The 21,427-nt window shown below is 36.4% G+C and overlaps 1 protein-coding gene across 31 annotated transcripts in view; it reads left to right on the top strand.

Annotated features, from left to right (window-relative positions):
• Nucleotides 1-21,427, top strand: part of SLC25A26 (solute carrier family 25 member 26) — a 196,152-nt gene that overhangs the window by 97,518 nt on the left and 77,207 nt on the right. For 21 of the 31 annotated variants that reach the window (XR_013357699.1, XR_013357700.1, XR_013357702.1 and 18 more), the window contains 2 exons: nt 945-1,049; nt 2,372-2,419. The exons of 4 other annotated variants lie outside the window; for them this stretch is intronic. Coding sequence is in view for 23 of the 27 variants with exons in the window: in XM_077858140.1 (XP_077714266.1) it covers nt 945-1,049; nt 2,372-2,419 (153 nt within the window). In the remaining 4 variants the exon portion in view is untranslated. The remainder of the gene's footprint in view (nt 1-944; nt 1,050-2,371; nt 2,420-21,427) is intronic. 6 more of the 31 variants (XM_077858136.1, XM_077858144.1, XM_077858135.1 and 3 more) reach the window with 2 other exon arrangements.

The raw sequence follows: 21,427 nt of genomic DNA, 5'->3' as shown, positions 1-21,427 counted from the left end.
ACCTGGACTCTAAAAAGCGTTTTTTCAAATTAGCCCTTTCATTTTATTTTCTCCCTCATTTAAAATCTTTGGTCCATAGCAGATATATTTACTCTTTGATATTATGTTTTTTTTTTTTAAATTTTTATTTATTTATGATAGTCACAGAGAGAGAGAGAGAGGCAGAGACACAGGCAGAGGGAGAAGCAGGCTCCATGCACCGGGAGCCCGATGTGGGATTCGATCCCGGGTCTCCAGGATCACGCCCTGGGCCAAAGGCAGGCGCCAAACCGCTGCGCCACCCAGGGATCCCTCTTTGATATTATGTTAAAGAAAGTAATCAAGTAGTAACACCTGTTGGGTTTAGAGAATTTAGAAATGCTGGTAGGCAGAAAAGAAGTAGCAAAATTACCTGTAATCCCACTTTGTGTGTGTATGTGGGCAGGGGGCTGTCTAGGGTGCTGGGGTTGGGAACTAGTTGAAGCTGGGGTGGTTAGTAGGATAGAAGATGAGGTGTAATCAGCTGACGAGCAGTCTTGGATCTATTGCTGTGTGCATTATTGACAGTAAAGGAAAAGCCCTTTTGATTCCTTCTTTCAACCTATTTGAAATGGCTGTCATGTGAACACTAGATGATGCTGTTCTAGCTGTTGGGGATTCAGAATAAGTAAGTAAATAAGCAAAGTGTTTCTTGCCATTGAGGCCCTCATAGAGAGGAGAGATGGACTTAGAACAAAGTATGAGGATTGATACAGGCAAGACAAGGGAGGAGAGGTTCTGGGCTGACAAAATAATGCATGTCCATTAAGAGTCCAAGTTTTTTAGGTTGAAAAAATACCTTTTGATGTCTTGCACTGAGCATGTACATTATCCCTTTTTAACTATAATTTTTTGCTTATGAAGAAAATTTCAATTTTCACAGCAGTTACTTCTTTTTTAGGATGTAATTAAATTATATATTTTAGGTTGCCTGCCTGATTCGAGTTCCTTCAGAAGTGGTTAAGCAGAGGGCACAGGTATCTGCTTCTTCAAGAACATTTCAGATTTTCTCTAACATCTTATATACAGAGGTGAGATGTATTTTTAAACTATTTTTCTTTATTGAGAAAGGTTTTATAGTAATTAATATGAATACTGTGATTTTTCAGATCAGAAGTCTTAGAAGAGACCATAAAGCTCAATTTAATGCCCAATCACAGCAGCTTTTTATACTAACGATATCTCTGCCTTTCCGTTTTCAAATTTAATTTTAATTTTTTTCCCCAAATTTCTAAACAACACATATTGAGTTGCGTATATGTTCTACATTGTAATTGTCCTTTACTAGTTTCAGAATCAGACATGGAATAAATTGTGAAAATGTGGAGTAAATAAAGCTGTCATATTAAAATGTTACTACAAATTTGAGGACCTGAGGAAGAGAAGTATAAGAATGGACATAGAGGGACGCCTGGGTGGCTCAGTGGTTGAGTGTCTGCCTTTGGCTCAGGGCGTGATCCTGGAGTTCTGGGATCGAGTCCCACATCGGGCTCCCTGCATGGAGCCTACTTTTCCCTCTGCCTGTGTCTCTGCCTTCTCTCTGTGTCGCTCATGAATAAATAAATAAAATCTTAAAAAAATGGATATAGAGACTAGCATTATAACGTTTATATTAAAATTAATTCCTTTTTTACTTGTTAATGTTATGGGTCAGAAGTTAATCTTGCTGTCCATGTCACTAGGGACCATCGAACTGCTCTTCTTTGTATTCTTTACAGAAGCCTTTCTTTTTTTTTTTTTTTTTTAATAGTAATTAGTCATGTGGAAATTTTCAATGTGTCTAGGTTTTAGAAAACATTTTTCTTAATGGTCCCTTTGTCACTTAGGTGAGGAGATACTGAGTATTTAATCATAGGACCATGAGAGCAACTCAGTAAAGGGACCTTGTTGTTAGTCAGGTGGACAGTTAAATAAATCAGGGCTTGTCCAGAGATATTTATTACCATGGAGAGATTATTAATGAATTTCTGATGTCTTCTGATTGAAACTATGAAATATAATTCTATTTTTATATGAAAGGACGATTGGCATTTGGTGCATTTGCTTTTCGGAATTTTTTTTTTGGAATATTTTTATATAAAACATCTCAAGTATAATTTTCAGGAGCAGAAATTTGAAAACAATTGAAGTGGTCAGTTTGATTATTTTAGAGATGTTCCTATTTAAGGGGAACTGACCTGAGCCTTATATACTTTAGGTCGGTTTGTAACCTTTAACGTCTTATGGAACTGTGCTCATTGTGAATGTTTTAAAACTCTGACTTCAGAAAAGGTAAATTTGCCTTTCTCAGAATGTCATTCCAAACTTTATGCTATTCTGACTTTCTGAGCTCTTGGTCTTTTGTTTGTTTCAGGGCATCCAAGGATTGTATCGAGGCTATAAAAGCACAGTTTTAAGAGAGGTAACTCACTTAATTTCCAGTATTGAAGTATGAAAGAATGCTATGCCTTTTTGAGTAAATTTATTCAGAGAAATTTTTATTTAAAAAATAAAAAAGGGGAATTATGATCACTTTTTGAAACACTGTTTAGTCTTATCCCGGTTCTTAGCCCTGATGAATGGGCAGAATGGGTTTGCTGGAAGAATTGTCCTCCAGATGAAAATGGCACTCATCCTGCGCTTCATTGTTGCTAGAGTGGCCAGATGTTTTCGGCTGAAATAGCCGAAACAACTACTAAGAAACAACTACTAAGGGTAACGTACCAAGTTAATAATTATCAGAATACACAGAATTAATGAAAAATTGGTAATGAAAGAAGCACTTGAAGAGACAAGTGTCTCAGAAGTCTGTATCATGCAGTCAACTCTTGCCTTCCTCATAACAAGATATGAGCTGGGAAATTCCATCTGGACTGGAGTGCTGGCCATGTGGGTGGCTTGCCACGCAGTGTGCCCCCAGCAACCACTTAACCTTTTGCGACTTCTAACACTGAAATTCTGGGATCCATTACATTTCTTCTTCTTTTAGTTGAAAAAGCAAAATGATTTTAGTATATTCTTATGGGAAGTATGTTTTAATTTTTACCTCACGTAGAGAACGATATTTTGAAGTTCAAAAGTTGATTTATACAAGATTTATGACAAGTCTTTGGTTTGGGATATAATTTTCTTTCTTCCTTTCTTTCTTGCTTTATTGAGGTGTAATTGACAACTAAAGTAGTAAGATATTCAAAGTGTACAGTGTGATGATTTGATGTATACATATATATATTGTGAAAAGGATTGGGACAGATTTTCTATTAAATAAAATACAAAGAGGAATCTGCATACCTATGCTCTGTATTCTTTTTTTTCTATTTGGAATCCCCTAGGTGCTAAAATGTTTGCATTTATAAAAATGTTTTTAATGTAAATAAACATTGCTATAATTAGTAGAACATTGAAATTATTTGAAGTCCCTAATTTTATTCCCAGGTTGTTTTTGTTTTGTTTTTTTACTATAGACTACAGTCTCTTTTATGAAACACCAACACTGGTACATGTTATTTGAAGCTTTGATTTCTGCAATGTAACAGCCTTTAGGGTAGTGTGGTGTGGTTAATGTAGATATTTGAAAAACTTATTTTGAAGGAAAACTGAATGTTTCAAAATTAGTTTATTTGTGTGATGGTGAGCTTCTGTTTTTCAAAACTATCACCCATACTATATCTTCATTCTGTACTTATTTTCTAACTCACTAAACATGTGTGATTTACTCAGATTTCACTAGAGTGCAGCAAACCAGGGGTGGGGGGACACTGAACCTTTTTTTATTTTTCTGAGAGATGCTGAATAAATGAATATATTTATGTGCCAGGCAATACTGGTTTTGCATACAAACAGATAAAACACATGGTTACAACTGCATTCTATTCTTTTAAAAATTTGTTTTGACATATGTCACACTAATAATTAATTTCTAGGCTTCAGATTTTGCAAATAGTATGACCCTACCAAGATGACTTTGTTTACTGAAAATGGCAGTGCTTTGTTGGAAATTTAATTGGGGTCTTCTGCATTATGCGTATTCATAAAAGATCCTTCAGAACTGATTTTAGGTGAAATATTGCTTTTGTACAGATTTTCTGATAGAACGAGAGAAGAATTATCACTGAATGAAACATAGCTTCTTTTCAGAATGAGAAATATAAGAAGTGATATATCTACTTTAAACAAAATTTTTACATTACAAATAGTTTCAATTCCTACATTATTCTGACACCAATATCAAATCTTTTTGCCAAGAGCTTGTCTGATTGTTTCAATAAGAAAATACATTGAAGCCTTAGTGAGAATCACCAGGAAACTCATATGGTTATTCTGTGTACAATTTTTCCTTTAAAACATGTTTTATCTCCCTAGTGGTAGCCTATTAGAATGAGATTGAAGTTTGAATCCATGCATTATAAGATAGATTATGTCTGTTCTTTAGATTTTGTGAATGCCGTCCTTTTTTTTCTTTTTTTCTGTGTTTGATGTTTTTGGAGATCGAGTGTTTATCCCTTATGTTCTCTTAAATTATTTTAGTTACTGTGAATTTTAGATGGAGTCTAAGCAAGGTCAACAGATTATACCTCATCCCTTCAGTATTCGTTTGTCTCATGATCTTGGACAAATTAGATGCGGCCAAGGACTGTGCTGGAGTAGTGTCATTGTAATAAGATGGAAATGGGGAGCAAAACCACAGCTGCTTTCCTAGTCAGACTAATTTCAGAATGTCCATTGTCCTGAAAGTTCTATGGAGAGCAGCCTCATGATCTTCTTTGTGAATTAAAAGGACTTCTAAAGAGGAAGAAAGCTGAGAAAGGCAAGTTGTTTCAAAAGAAGTAAGAATGAGTTAAGCTCTGCAAATGCATTTTATCCATAGATTCTCCTTAGCATCATTTTAAAAGTCCTTACTCTGTGTTGGACACCATGCAGAACATTTTTGTCCTCAAGGATTTATGTTCTTGTGGGAAAATGACTAGGAATAGATAACTTTATAGTGCTCTGGTGATACATAGGTACAAAATGTGGCTGGGGTATAGAGGAAGCAGTGCTTGAATGGTACTTAGTATTTGTTGCATTGATATAAATGAAATGTTGACTTAATTCTCAAAGGGGTGGCAATTAGAAATAGTCAAGGAGACAGGCAGTGGCAGATGTAACATTATGAGCAAAGGCACAAGGGTGTAAAAGCACCTGTATACCTTGCTTAGCTCAGCAGCATTGAGGTTTTCATGCCTACAGAAGAGGCAAGAGTGATTTCCCTCTACCTCAGTTCAAGTGAGGATGCTGCAAGGAGGCACTCAACCAGGTAGGGTATTTGCAAGAAGAGGTTGAGCCTCCCTGTAGCTGGATCCCTGCCAAGGGACTGTAGTACAGCACATGCGAGTAAGCCTTGGAAGAGCCTAGCATGTGTCCCCCAGAATTTGGAGGCTAAGTTACTGGTGTTTGACTCTTGTCTGCATAAGTCTGATGGTAAGATGGCGGTTGGAGCTGCCTCAGTGGCAGGGAAGATGTTGCCATTGTGATCATGAATGACTCCAGACTTCTTTTTGGTAGATAAGAGTAGCTGCTATGGAGAAGTAAGATGGATAAGGATTATCTCCTTTCTCTCCCCACAGCTTTGCTGCCAGGCTTCAATGAAAGCAGCTCTCCCACCAAACTCTGTTACACATGCAGTCAAAATCAAGCAGACCAAACAGATCACTCAACCTGTTCTATAAGTTCATTGAAGCCTTGGATCTGTCCCTTTAGGGCCTCCAAATTACCACGGATTGAAAAGCTCACTTCTAGGTAGCTTTTCCATTGTAGTTACCCTTCTTGTCTATTTTAGACAGTAGAATTCCCCTCATGCAGTGGCTGGAAATGGGTACCTTTAGGAATCAAGCCTCAGGATTATTCTTCAGTGTCTACCCCAGCTCTGTTGTCTGCTTCCTCAGTTTCTCTCCCCCTCAAACTCTTTCTTTCTTTCTTTCTTTTCTTTTCTTTTCTTTTCTTTTCTTTTCTTTTCTTTTCTTTTCTTTTCTTTTCTTTTCTTTTCTTTTCTTTTCTTTTCTTTTCTTTTCTTTTCTTTTCTCTTTTCTTTTCTTTTCTTTTCTTTTCTTTTCTTTTCTTTTCTTTTCTTTTCTTTTCTTTTCTTTTCTTTCGATTTTATGTATTTATTCATGAGAGACACATAGAGGGGCAGAGACACAGGCAGAGGGAGAAGCAGTCTCCATGCAGGGAGCCCGACGTGCGACTTGATCCTGGAACTCCAGGATCACGCCCCGGGCCAAAGGCGGTGCTAAACTGCTGAGCCAGTCGAGCTGCCCTGCCCCTCAAACTCTTGATGTTATATAAATCTGTATGTTTTATCAGAGACATAGGTGTTTATGTCATAGGTGTTCATTTGTTTCTTTAGCAAAATATTTTCAGGGTGACTTTTTTTTAATCACTTTGTAAAGATGACCATCTCAATTTTATGCTTGCATAGTATTCCAGTGTATACATGAGCCATTGGTTTCTTGTTGGTGGACGTGACAAACATGTTGCAGTGAATGTTCTTGTTCTTATGTCATTTTGTATTTGGTTGAGGATGTTTGTAGATTAAATACCCAAAGTGAGATTGCTTGGCTAAAGGTGTATTACATTGGTAATTTTGATACATATGGCCAGTTTGCCCTTCGTGGAAATACCAGTCGACACTGTTTTTTTTTTTTTTTTTTTTAAAAGACTTTATTTATTTATTAGTACAAGCAGAGGGGAGAAGGAAAAACAGGCCTCCCTACTGATCAGGGAACCCAGGGCAGGGCTTGATTCCAGGACTCTGTCTGTTGAGGCAGACACTTAACCGACTGAGCCACTCAGGCACCCCCCAGTTGACACTTCTGTCAGCAATTTAGGAACTCTTTTCCTGTGCCTTACCAACAGTGCTAGCAGTCTGAGAGGTGAAAGCTAGTTTCAGTATAGTTTTAAATCTGAGACTGGGCATGTGAACATATATCCAAGAACTATTTTATTTCCTTTACTGTGAACTGGTTGTTTGAATTAAAGTCCTGGTGAGAATGAGATGGAAAGATCCATCCATGTGCTTTCTAGAGAGCCTGTCATGTGGGATGTGTTTAGTATGCTTAGCAACTGGGAGGGCTTTTGACAGGAAATAACACCTAAGTGTGAAAGGCACCTCTGCCCGGAACCAGCTGCCTGCTCTTGGCAAGTTACTTAACCTCTCTGAGCCCAAGTTTGCCCATATGCTCTAAGAACTTTGCATAGACTATTCTCATTGAACTCTCAGCAGTCTTACGAAAGAAGTATTGCAGCAATATGGTCTGCTAGGGGACTCAGATGAAGAAACCTGACTCTAGGTTGTGAGGTCCTTGAACAGCCATACAACCTTGATCTGTCTGTGTTTAAACATCCGAATGCCATTTAATGATGATTAGTAATGATTGTGTTTGAATTAGAGGCCAGCTGTTGGTATTACTTTTAAAGCTTCTCAGCCACAATTGGAGAATGTCTTTTAGAGAGGAATTTTCTATTCAGTTAACAAAATGCAACCTGCAACTGATTTTATATTCACTGACTACTTCTGTAGGAAAAACAACATATTGGTTATAATAATGTAGAGTTGCCCTTACTGGTGTTTTAGTTGGTCAAAATTAGTAATGTAAATATGTTGGGAACTTCTTTTTTGATTGTTCTCTTTTGGGTCACATTGATAATTTGCTGGAATTTATTTCCCAAGTAAGATTATACATTTAGAGAAAGGCTTTCTTACTGAGATTGCAACACTTGAATGTTTTCCATTGAAAGATGTTTTGAAGCATCTGTAGCTAGAACTTCTGTTACTTATTTACCATCCTTCAGCCTGTGTACTATTTCCTGCTTTCATTATAGTAAAAAGAAAAAAAAAAACAAAACCAAACCCAGCACTATCTGATAAGAAAGAATTTTTTCTCCTGGTGTCACTGCGTGTATCCATCTCTCTGCATATGTTTATATTAAATTGTTTTCTTTCATTTCCTTCTTTCTCTTGTGGTTTGTCGTTAACCTTTTTTTTCTGTTTGGCTTCGTACAATTATGCCTTGTGTAGTTAGATACCATATAAATTTGCCTTGAAAAGAGCTATTGGATTTTTGCCTCTCTGTAGCATGCACAGGCTTGTAGCATAACATAATGCCTTCCACAGAATTAGCACTCAGTAAATATTTGTTGATGTTTCATTCCTTTAAGTCTGATTAATTTTTATTCAGATGCTGCTAGCCATGATTGACCACTTTAGAATGCTGAGGCAGCTCTAGGGGGACTGGGAATTAGGCAGGGTGGTGGCTCAGCCTTTTGATACACTCCATTATAAGACCTTTGCTTTAGATAACTGACGAAGTACATACATAGATTTCTAAGATTTCATTCTTCTTAAACCTTAAAGAATCATTTTTATAAGCCTGGTTTTATCACAAAAGTAGGAATTGCTGTAATAATTTACTTATTTTCTATATCCTAGTAATTCCACCAAAAAGGAAAAAGGTGATTATAAATCTTTTCAAACTTTGAATGTGAAATTGTTTTTCGCTTAAAATCCAATGCAAACATATTGAACCCTGTTTTAATCCTACATAATTCATTTTATTAACTATGACCAAACAGAACATCTGTTAAAATTCCATAATGTTAGCTTCATGGGAAAAGAAAAAAAAATCTGTTTGCTTTTGGAATTTTTCCATTGTTTTATTGTCCAGGCTCTCAGTAAATGTGTAACGGGATGTTCTTATTAATGGGAATATTAAACAAATGAAAATGAGATACCCCCTTTAATCACAGAGGTTTATAAAATGAGTCACTTAATTGCATTTACAGTATCATAACTTTATACTGTAGAGATGTTCTATGGAGAAGGAGTGATGGTTCATTCTTTGAGAACCTAAAGTTGTTACTCCTCAGATATGAATTTTAGCCTGCAATTTTTCATCATCTCTTAAATAAACAAACATTTTTAGAAAGAACCATTTAGTAAAATTATCTTAATATAGAAAAATTACTCTAGCCCTTCAGTGCATATTTTCTCATGTTTTGTTTACAAGAAACCAGCTGCTATTTACTTTTCTCATTCTTTGGACACATTTCCTTTGCTCTGTGCAGTTTTGAAAATGCTGCCTATTTCCATTGTTGCAAGATGGCGATGCTGTCTTGAAGGGACACCAGTTCCTGTGGATAGGTTTTACCCACTCTTCTATGTACACACATAAGAAAGCTACTGGTTAAAGGTAGAAATGATCTCATAACTCTTCTTCATTTTAAATGTTAGCATCATAAACCATTATGTTGAAGTACCTCTCTCTCTCTGTTGTTTGTATTTTTCATCCTATATGAAATATCCTCTTCATCTCTGTAATCAGTGTAGATTGCATTTAAGCTGCAAACAAGAGAAAATCTGATGCCATTGGCTGTAGCAGGCAAGGGTTTTTCCCCTCCCTGTGTAACAAGAAAGATGTAGTCATTTGAGTCTGAGGCTGATGCTGATTAAATGAGAGCATATACAGGAAACAGGCTCTTTCATTCTACTTGGTTAACTTTAATATTCTGGCTGCTTTACTCATGGTCACAAAATGGCTGCTCCATTTTAGGCATCATGGTCCTCTTCCAAGCCTGAAGAATGGGGAAGGGCTGGAGATAGTACTAGCTTGTCACTCTGTGTACTTGGGAAACAAAAGCTTTCTTGTACCAGGTGTCTTAGTGCCTTCCTGAGTTGAATGGGGAGTAGGAAGTTAAGTATATATGGAGCTTTTCAGTATAGGCAGTGAAGCCTGGCAAATGGGGTTGGGACTGCTGTTCCTGAGTCGCCCTGTAGTGTCTGCCATATTCTGGCTACCCATGCTTTTCTAGCTCAAGGTCCATTTCTTCAGAAAGGAAACCATATTATATACCTCACTTCATCCCATTCTCTGGTACCCTCTTGAGGATATCCAGAGCACTTGTCTGTTCTTTAAACCGTAATATCTGTTCTTTTTGTTGCCTTTGTATTTTTGGACACCAGCGTGGAAACTTTTCTTTAAAAATCACTTGGTGGTTCCTTTGTAATTCTGATTTGTAATTATTCTGAAAGTGGAGGTTTACTTCAAACTTACTAATTTTTTACACAGTTTTGATTTTAAAGTTAAGATCACAGAATACCTTTTTTTTTTTTAAGATTTATTTATTTGAGAGAGAGAGCGAGCACAAGTGGACTGAGGGGCAGAGGGAGAAACAGACTTGCCACTGAGCAGGGAGCCTGATGCAGGGCTTGATCTTGTGCTCAGGGGATCCCAGGATCATGACCTGAGCCGAAGGCAGACACTTAAACAACTGAGCCACCTAGGCACCCCTAATTTTAAAGTTAAGATCTCAGAATACCTCTGTTAATATATGTAGACATTTTTCTTAAAAATATACATAAATCACAATTGAAATAATGGCTAGTGCTTGCTAAGTACTTACCCTGTTCCACTTAAGGTACTAAGTTCTTCACGTATAGTACTCATAGAATCCTCTCAATAACCTGAAATATCCCTACTTTATAGAAACTGAGGTTTGGTAAGGTTGTGGTTCACTCAAAGTCTTGGATCCAGTAAGGGAGGGAACTGAAGACTCCTGAGCCCATGATCTGAATCCCTGTGGTCACCTGTACATTTTGCATTTATATGCAAATAAATTTTTCTAGGGAGGAACATATTTCAAATTAGTGGTATCTTTCTTCAATTCTTATACCTTTAAGTAGGCATTAGTGCTAGGAGTTTGGGGAAAAATATGTTCTTAGCAACGAGGAGTCTACATGACTTTAAAAGAAAAGTTAGAGTATATAAACCTAGAGAATCTGCTTCAATAGAGATGCTCATGAAGGACAGTGGCTCACAAGTGCATATTATCCCATATGTTTGTGTGATTAGCTCTTATCCGATAGGCGGTACTTCACATGTTGCTTCTCTGACGGGGTCTACTGTGACCTCTTTAGCTAAAACTCTTGCCCCGGCCCCAAGCACTCATTTGGTACCCTAGATTTGCACTCTTATCTGAAATAATCTTTTCTTGTTTATATACTTATTACCTGCTTCCCTCCCCAAATAAAAATATATGCACTGTGAGCATATATTAACTTCTTTCTGTTAGCTCAACACCTACAGGAATGCTTGACATGTAGCACACTCAGAAAATATTTAATGGACAAATCAATGACTTAATCATATTTGCTTCTTAGAAGTAGACTAGTTTTAAAGTACTTAGATATTGAAAATCTCTAGCAGATGCTTAGGCTAAGTTGGATTTGGCAAGAATTATGGAATCATCACTTAATTCCCAAGCAAGGTAGTGTTTTTCTGTCATGTAAACTTGCTGCACTTCAAATGAAGTTAATTTTCTCCTTGCCTTTTACCATATTTCCTGGTATATGGTGCCTTCCACAAATAGTCTGTTATGATTTTGTCATTTCTAGTTAAGGGTTGTTCCTATGAATGTTTCATATATTTAAAACATTTTTTTCAAATGATGTAAGAAAATAGCAAACAACTTATTCATGAAGAAAATCTTTCACCAGATATAGGCACGTTACATACACTGAACACTGTGGGTCAGAAATTATTCTTGAGATTCTGAGTAGTGTATAATATCTTACTGTGTGAACAAACATTATTTTATAAGGAGAATTAAGAAACAAAAGAAAACCAAGTTTGAAGGAAAAATTTAGAATTTTTTGTGTGTAATTCAAGTATTGTGTTTGAAGGGAATCATTTAAAGGACCTTTTGAAAATGATTGTGTGTTTGACTACTTGGTTTCATATTACCTTAGGATTATATAATGTTAATAGTCACAATTTGAATTCTGATCATTTACTTCACATATATTTTTCTAAGCCTTAGCTAAAACTCTAGGATGTTTGCCCTGTTTTATAGATCAGTAATCTGAGGCTTGGGAAGATAAGCAGTGCAGGTAGTATGTGGCAGGACTGGAAGCAGAAGCCATGCCTTTGTGATCCAAAGTCTGCGTTTGTTACACCCTGCCTCTTGCTCATGTTTTGCAGATAAATCCACTGTTCTTTCCTCTTGGAATTTTTCAGTAGATCAGAAAAATAAAGTGATTTGAACCAAATCTGTTGACTTGAAATGGAGCACTATTTCTGAGGGGTAGGATTCTGAAATGTAGAAATGGAGCCATATATTCAAGTAGAACACAACCAGATGTTTCTAAACTAGAATTAATATGATTTCAGCATCCTTCCTCCAGGCTTTGTGAAGATGGCTTAAAAATGCTTTGGCTGCTTTTAGACTCTGTCCTCTTCTCCGTGGGCCTCAACATGTGTTCTGAGAAAACATGGGAAAAAGTGGGATCAGTGGGAAAAAGCTGATCATCTTTGGCATTGAAATGGTTTTGGTATTAGGCTAAGTAATTAATAGATAATTTATTGACTAATGGAGAAGGGGAAAGTGGTGAGAGAGAAGACTTCTTTTCCTTTGAGAAAATACTTGGCTTTTTAAATTGAATTTGCTGATACAGATGTTGAACTAAAATAATACACTAGAGGGTGCACGATGCCTGTGTTTTACATGTTAGTGGCAGAAACTTCCATTTATGATCTTGGAAAACTCTTGAAGTGATTGCCTTGGTACCTTTAAAAATGGTTCGAGTTAAGAAGTGAAACGCCAATATAATTAGTGTTTTCCAATCCAAGGTTCCTAAATAAATAAATTTATCTTTTGGTAAATGTATGCACAAATTTTTATTTGGGTTCGAATTTTAAAAATTTTTGTCATGGAAAAATGTCAAGGTACACAAAAATAGATCAGTAAAATGAATCTCTCTGGGCCTGTCACTCAGTTGCAACAAGTATCAACTCTTGGCCAATATTGTTTCATCTCTACTCAGACCCACACCCCTCCCCCACTTACCTTATTTTGATGCAAATATTACATATTACCTTATTTTATCCAAAAATCCTTCCCTGGGTGCATCTCTAAAAAGTAACAACAGGTGGCTATATTGTTAAATGTAACCAGAATGCTAGAACGAACTATGTCTGGGGAGGAGTATAAAGTGAGCAAAACCACATATTTCATTCCAAAGATTCAATAGATTTCATCTAAGGCTAACAAATTAAGAAACATGCTTAAGTATATTGTCCAGAAATATGGATGTTGGTATATATTTAACCAGAAATGAAAGCCAGTCACAAAGTGTTTCCTCCAAGATATTTATCAACTGCAAAGGGGAAAATAGTAACTTTACAGGTGGAAAGACTGACTGATGCTACCTTCAAGTGATCAAGGTTAACATCATCACTAATAAGATGTATTGACACCCTACATCCTCAACATGAGGTACCAGGAAGGACACAATATCACTGCTTTGATCTTCTTGCCCAAAAATGCATAATCTGAACCTGATCATAAGAAAACATCAGACAAACTGAAACTGAGAGACTTTGTACAAAATTGTGAACGTCATGAAAAATAAAGATGAATAATAAAGATGTCACATGTAGCAGGAGACACATGGATGCAGTGTGGGATACTGTCTTGATTCTGAACAGGAAGGATATTAGGAAAACATAAAATTCAAGTAAGGTGTGGCACTTAGCTACTAGTGTCGCTGCAGTACTGGTAGCTGGTTTTGATATCATACTCTGGTTATTTAAGTTATTAACAGGGGAAGCTGGCTGTGGGGTATACGTGAACTCCCTGTGCTATGTTAGTGACTTGTATTAAAGTCTGGAGATTATTTGGAAAAAAAATAGCTGAAAAACAATGCCAGAAGACATTATATGAAATACTTTATTTTTTAAATGATCTTCTAAAATAAGGACAAATGAAACTTAAAACTTATGTTTTCAGTTTTTAATTTTTATCCAAGTAATGTTAGTGAAATTAGTAACAAGTCCAACAGTGTGGAACATAGGCTGAGAAGCAACGGTCTCCTGTCTTCCTTCTCCATTCCCATCTCACTCTCTAGAGCTAACCTCTTTTAACAGTTTCTGTGTTTAGTTCATCTTATTACATCCATATTTCTGGACAATATATTTAAACATGTTTCTTAATTTGTTAGCCTTAGATGAAATCTATTGAATCTTTGGAATGAAATATGTGGTTTTGGTCACTTTATGCTCCTCCCCAGACGTGCTCGTTCTAGCATTCTGGTTACATAAATTTCATAACTTTGGTCATTTTAGAAATTTTAAGTCATGTGTTGTGTCTGCATTTTTTATCCTACAGACTTTCATCATCTTGTAACTTTCTGTTTACGAATTGAGGCTGTTCACTTCTTTTTGCTGCCTAACCCTCTTTGATTTTAGATTAATCCCACTTTCTGGAATGCTTCTCCCACTACACTTAATTTTGTTAGGTTGCCTGTCAGGTTTACCCTGTCCTTAATCTACAGTCACTTCTTCCATGATTTTTTCTGGATTGATTTTCAGAGTTGAACACGGTGAGCTAGTGTTGGTATTGAGATCTCATGACCAGTCACCTGGCCAAGTAGTGAGGTGGGGTTGTATAGTTGACCTTCAGGTAACTCTGGTGTGAAACTCAACTACTGACAGCCGGCTGTTGACCAGGAGCCTTACTGATAACATAGTTAACACATATCTTATGTGTTATGTGTTTTATATGCTGCATTTTTACGAGAAAGTAAACTAGAAAAAAGAAAATGTTATTAAGAAAATCGGAAGGGTGAGAAAATACATTTAAAGTACTGTACTGTATTTATATATATTAAAAAATCTGCATTAAGTGGGACCAATGCAGTTCAAACCTGTGTTGTTCAAGGGTCAATTGCATTTCCTTTTGTGTTGGTCTTGTGTCACACTGAAAGACGGATTTCAAGTAGACTGTCTTTCTGCACTCCCATCAGTCGCTAAAGTTTATTTCATATTTTAATTTGTTGAACATTTGGGGCATGAACTTTCTATTTTTCTCCTTGAAGTTTCTAATTGTTTTTGGGGGGATGCATTATTTACCTTTTTCATGTGTTCAAGTGGGACAACCTCAAAACCCTTTTTATTTTTTGTACTGACTTTCTTTTTCTCTTGGGTATCTTGGACTCTTCCATCATTGTGTTCTCATCTGGTATGGTCAGTCACTATGTCTGGACTTTGCACTGCCTTCCTGGGGTGGGTTTGATACTTCCTGGAGGTCTTAGAGTATAGTCCGGGTGTGGGATTTGGAGCTAGACTGCTTGGGTTCTACCATAGCTCTGCCTCTGACAAGCTTACGTCTCTGGTCCCTTACTATCCTCATCTACTTAAAGGCATAATGAATTAAGGATTTGGTTTATTTGTTTAAGGCCTTTATTTTATCCTGATTTTTTTTTTTTTTTTTGCCATGTAACTTTCTTTAGTACCTAATAAAATTTACAAAGCTACTGCCTAACAGCATTTGGTGATAATCATTCATAAGGATTCTTTGGCCCTAAGTGTGTTTCCTCAATTCTTTTTTTCAGTAGGAGGGAATTATATCATTGAATTAGGATTCTTAGAGAAGTATTTTGATCTTACTGGTTTAGGGTGCATCCTAATTATATTTGGGAAATAAGTGGTTATGTTTGTATGTCTTTTAAACTGATACCAAGTATTCTAGTAAAACTCCCTTATAGCTAGATCCACATGCTGTGAATCTTCCCTGTTGTCTGTGAATTATTCCATACTTCTGTTTGGAAGAATGGAATACTAACCAAGTTAAGAATCACTTTGGAGGGGCTCCTGGGTCGCTCAGTTGTTTAATTGTTCGAGTCTTGGTTTTGGCTCAGGTCATGATCTCATGGGTCGTGGGATTGAGTGCTGTGTGGGGGCTCTGTGCTCAGTGGGGAGTCTGCTTGAAGATTTTCTTTCTTTGCTCCTCCCCCCACTTATGTACACACATGGTGTCACACTCATTTGCTCTCTCTCTCTAAATAAATCTTTTTAAAAAATCACTTTGGAATGAAGTTTATTGTTCTTTATGGGGCAAATTAAGTATGTCTTTGGCCTGGTAGGAGATATCAGTAATGTCTGTGTAGAGGAGGCTGTGATATGTGTTCTCTTGAGCAACCAAGATCTTATGAAAGTTACACTCTTTGCCAATTATCTGTTGGTTCACACAGTTGTTTACAGAGGTTCTTTTCTTCATCCTTACGGACGTTGAATGTGAATTTGAAAAAAGTGCATGTTGTTTAGATAACACATCTCAACCGTTAACTTTTTATCAAGTGAACACATGAAACAAAGGGCCTGGAACAAATATAGTAACTTCTTGGTAAGTAGTGACTTCTTACTGTCTTGTAAGCCATTTTATGAACTAACAGATATTTGCCTATTTAATACCACTGAGAAAACAGGTACTTGGTGGTGTAAGTAACTTGATCTATATAAAATAACTGTTCACAGAGGGTACAGTTGGGCTCTGAATTCTTTGAGCACTTACTTACGCTCTTTTCATAATGATGTATATATTTCCTTTTCTTTGTTGGAAGTATGAATGAATAGGTTTTAAAGTATATATTCTTTTCCCAGAATTCAGTGATGAACATTTTGCCTTATCTGCTTTATCCTCTTTTTCTATTTTTTCCTGAAACATTTTAAGAAGGTAGCAGATACCTGATACTTCATCATTAAATATTATATGTCTTCTATGAATGGAGTCGTGCGTGACCTCAGGTTGTGAGCTCAAACTCCATGTTGGGCTCCATACTGGACGTGGAGCTTGCTTAAGAGTCTCTCTCCCTTTTCCTCTGTCCTTCCCCCTCCTGTAAGAAAAAAAAGAATGGAGTTATGGTTCTCTCTTTTTAAAATTTTGTTTATTTGAGGGGACAAAGGGATAGAGGAAGAGAGGGAATCTCAAGCTGATTCTGCACTGAGCATGGAATCCAATGTTGGGATCGACATCACGACCCTGGGATCGTGACCTGGGCTGAAATCAGGAGTTTATGAAGCTAAGAGTTGGTGAAGCTAAGTTTAGTCATTAGATTAAGTTGGTGTTTTCTAGTTTTCTGTACTCTAAAGGTTCAGTTCTTTTTTGTTACTAAGAAGTAATCTATGGGGTGATATTTTGAGACTATGTGATTATCCTGTTCCCCAATAATCTTTCACCCAATAGTTATAATGTCTTTGGATACTTCTGCCTGAAGCATTTATTACATTGGTGATTGCAAAATTATGATTTTCCTAATACTGTCATTTTTCTCTGAATTTGTTAGCTGGCAGTCTTCGGTAATGAAGCTTTTCTCTGCTACTCCTCTTTTGCTCCTCACTCCAGCTCCAGCTCTTTTTAAAAATAGTCATATGGGGATCCCTGGGTGGCGCAGCGGTTTGGCGCCTGCCTTTGGCCCAGGGCGCGATCCTGGAGACCCGGGATCGAATCCCACATCGGGCTCCCGGTGCATGGAGCCTGCTTCTCCCTCTGCCTGTGTCTCTGCCTCTCTCTCTCTCTCTCTCTCTCTCTCTGTGACTATCATAAGTAAATAAAAATTAAAAAAAAAATAGTCATATGGACTCATGGATTTTTTTTAAAAACTGCTCCATCGAGGTATAGCATGTAACATACAAGTCACTCATGTAAAGTGAGAATTAATTGGATTCTATTATATTCATAGATCACACAGTCATGGATTCTTTTTTATTCAATAACTATAAGCCACTAGCATTATTCTTTTCTATGCTCAAACTGTCCCAAATTTGGCCAGTGGGAGCCTCTTCAAGCTCACTGCTCTGTTCTCTCAGGACATTTCCCTGATTATCTTTTTTTTTTTTTAATTAAAAAAGAAGATTTTTATTTATTATTTATGAGAGACACAGACATAGGCAGAGGGAGAAGCAGGCTCTCCACAGGGAGCCCAATGTGGGACTTGATCCTGGAACCCAGGATCACACCCTGAGCCAAAAGCAAATGCTCAGCCACTGAGCCACCCAGGCGTCCTCCTGTTAATCTTGAAGAACTTCCTCGTTGTTGTAACAGGGTGTCCTGATCCTGTTACGGGCCCCCTCTCTAAGGACCCCTTGATTGCTTTTAGTAGGGAGAGATATTTAGAAACCAAGATGTTGGCTTTAGGTGTATTATTGCATCTAGGCTTCTTTATTGGACAAAAAGTTTTTTTTTTTAATGAAATACATTGTTTTTATATCCCCTTCCCGCTTCCCTATATTTATTTCAGACAAGAACAACAAATAGTTTACTTTTTAAGTTACCATATTGTTAAATTTGACTATTTTGGTATAAAATTGACTATTTTTGGAGGTATAAATTTGAATACATGTGTCCATTCATATAACCAACCAGCACAATCAGAATGCAAAACATTTCCATCATCCCCTAAACTCTCTTGTCCTATCCCTTTTTTGTAGTCCTTTCCGTGTCCTTACTTGTAACCCCTGGCAGTGCCTGATATGTTTTCCATCACTGTAGTTTTTTCTTGGTGAGAATGGTATTTGAATGAAATCATACAGTATACAGCATGCTCTATGCCTTTGAGATTCAGGCCCATCATTGCATGTATCTATAGTTTGTTCCTTTTTAATTATTCTCTTGTTTGGATACTCCACAGTTTATCTATTGACACTTGAATTCTTTCCAGTTTGGGGCTGTTATGAAAAGAATAGCTATAAATATTTTTGTATAGGTTTTTGTTTGAACATTAGTTTCATTTCTCTAGGGTAGATAATCATGAATGGGATTGCTGGTAAATCAGAAATAGGATCCATAGTAAGTTTTTGGTAACTTTATAAGAAGTTTATGTAGTGACTGTACAGCTTTGCATTCCTACTAGTAATACATGCTATAAGTCATCAGCACTTGTTTTGGACAGGATTTTGCCCATTCTTATAGGTGCATAATATCTCATAATGGTTTTAATTTTCATTTAATGATATTTAACATCTTTTCATGTGCATATTTTCTGTCCTTAGATATTCTTTGTTGAAGTATCTTTTCAAGGTTTTTCGTCCATTTTTTAGTTGAATTATTTCTTACTGTAATGCTTTGAAAAGTACTTTATATTCAGGATGCTTGTACTTTATCACTTATTATTTGCAGATATTTTCTGATAATCTGTAGCTTGTGTTTTCATTCCCCGAACCATATTCTTCATAAAATAAAAGCTTTTAAATTTCGACAAAGTCCAGTTTATCAATTTTTTCTTTTATAAATTGTGCTTTGGGTGTCAGGACTTAGAACTCTCCCCAACTCCAGGTCATGAAGGTTTTCTCCTGTGTTTTATTTTACAAGTTTTATAGTTTTATATTTGACATTGACATCTATGATCTATTTTGAGTTGATTTTTATTTAAGGGATGAGGTTCATGTCAATGTTTGTTATTTTGCATATGGATGTCCTATTCCAGCAGCATTTGTGGAACACTGTCTATTCTCCATTGGAATGCTTTTGCACCTGTGTGAAAAATTGGTTGGCCGTATTTGTGTGGATCTGTATCTGGAACAAATTTGTATTGGTTCCTTCCTATGTGTCAGGAAAGTCTTTGTTTTTCTTTTCCCACTCAGGTATTTGTATTTTTTGACCATCCCAGTCTTGAAAGATGATGTTTTGATTTTTGAAGACATTTCCCTTTGTTTCTTTCTTTAACAGAGAGGAAGAGCTGTTTTAGAAAACCCCCGAAACCTACATGTCTTCCATCATTTGTTTTTTTTTTTTTTTTCCCTAAAACATTGTCTAAAAGAAAACCCAAATAAACTGTTAGGAATGACTAAGAACTTTCCAAAACTTAAGTTTTTTTTTCCCCCTTTTTCTTCCATTTTTCTAAGAACGAACTACTTTCTCTTAAATTAATCTACCTTTAATATGTATGCATCAGTGGAATAGAAGCTCACTTCTCTTTCAACTCTGATTTAGCAGATAGTTTCCCTTCCTTACATAGATTGGACCACTGTTTTTTTTTTTTTTTTTTATTGCTGTTACATTGCCACACAGTATAAATAATCTTGACATTTATTACGGGAAGAAGGCAAAGGTGCTGTGTATTTTATTTTGTCCAAGCATGAAGCATCTTTCTTTGAGAGTTGTCCTCTTTACAATGTCCTGCAAAATACAAGACCTCACATGACTAAGATAACTTGGTGATTTTTGGTGAAGATAAACCTAGAACCTGGCTATGTGACTCTTGGTCTAGCATTGCTGTCCTAGAATGGCCAGTCTGCAAACCTCAGAGTTAACATGAAAATTTTAATGTGAAAGACATCCCGGAAATTTTCTTTGTACTCTGAGGTTCAAAAGAAGTTCATTGTGGCTGTGAGAAAAATAGTTACTCAGTGGTTTTTAGCTTACCTGAAAACATGTACAGAGTGCATGTAGGGTACAGAGATGTGGAATTAGAGTGTTTGGGTAAGACGGAAGAGATCAAAGATTCTACCTTTTGAGGGCTTTTGTTTACTTGTGTGTAGAAGGACTTTATGCATTTGTGAAGCAGCTCATGGATAGTTGAAAATACCTGTGATATTGCTAAAGTACTTGCAAATGTAGAAATAATTGATAATCAGGGAGTGAATCACTGTCTCTGAATGAGTTCATTTCCAGTAATCCTTTTATAAAACTTAGAAAAAGGAAGAGGAGTATAATGGAGTTGATGTGTCGATATTGGGAAGCATTTAATAAAAAGTGTGCTGACTGCCTTGTAAAGATTATTTTTTACCTTTTACTTCAAGTGGAACTGAAACACTGAGTTTGGACTTGTAATCACATGTGGCAAGCCCCCTTTGGGGTTGGGATCTTTGTTCATTCCTTTTTTTTTTTTTCCTTAACAACTAACCCTTGCCTCAAGTTAGAGGGGGGAAAATAGAATTGCAAGACAAGGTGGAATTTGCTTGGAAGGCTCTGTGTAATGTTCTCATATAAATGAAAGGAATGAGTCTTCTTAAAGCATCAACACTATTAAATAGAAGAATTAAAAAAAAAAATCAATCTGGCAGTAAGCCAAAAAGAAAGCATGGAGGTATTAGCTCATTAACACTCTCCATTTAATAGACAGTAACCTATTTACTGTGAACATTTCATTGATTACCTGAAGTAAATGTTAGGAAAATCTGGGTAGCAAATGTGTCCATGAGGCTCAAATATGTGAATAGTACAGGCATACGCTTTGCTCTTGGCTCTGAATGTGTGGGATTTCACTTGAAAAATCTTGAATGAACTTAACTCTTGTTGCAGTTAAAAAAAAGCTAATCTCTTATCAGGAACACTTCAGTTCTTTGTGTTGAAATAAAGTTAGATATATGTTGAACTTGTTTAAAAAAAATGGATACAGAAAAAAAAATGTTGTGGAATTCATTTCATGCAAATGAAAAACCAAAAACCATTTACAACTCATTTCATAGCTTAAAGAGTATTTAGTAGGTGCCACTCATTTTTGGAACTTTTTGAGGAATTATTATTCAACCTATGTGACTTTGTTAGCTTGGGCTAGCCTTTGCATTTTTCCAAATTTGCTTGTGTATGCGTTTTTAAAACTAGTTTTAATATTCTAGTT

The sequence above is a fragment of the Canis aureus genome, chromosome 19 (assembly GCF_053574225.1).
Source record: "Canis aureus isolate CA01 chromosome 19, VMU_Caureus_v.1.0, whole genome shotgun sequence".
NCBI lineage: Eukaryota > Metazoa > Chordata > Mammalia > Carnivora > Canidae > Canis > Canis aureus.
Note: the sequence above shows the minus strand (reverse complement) of the source record. Positions and strands in the feature narration are given on the sequence as shown.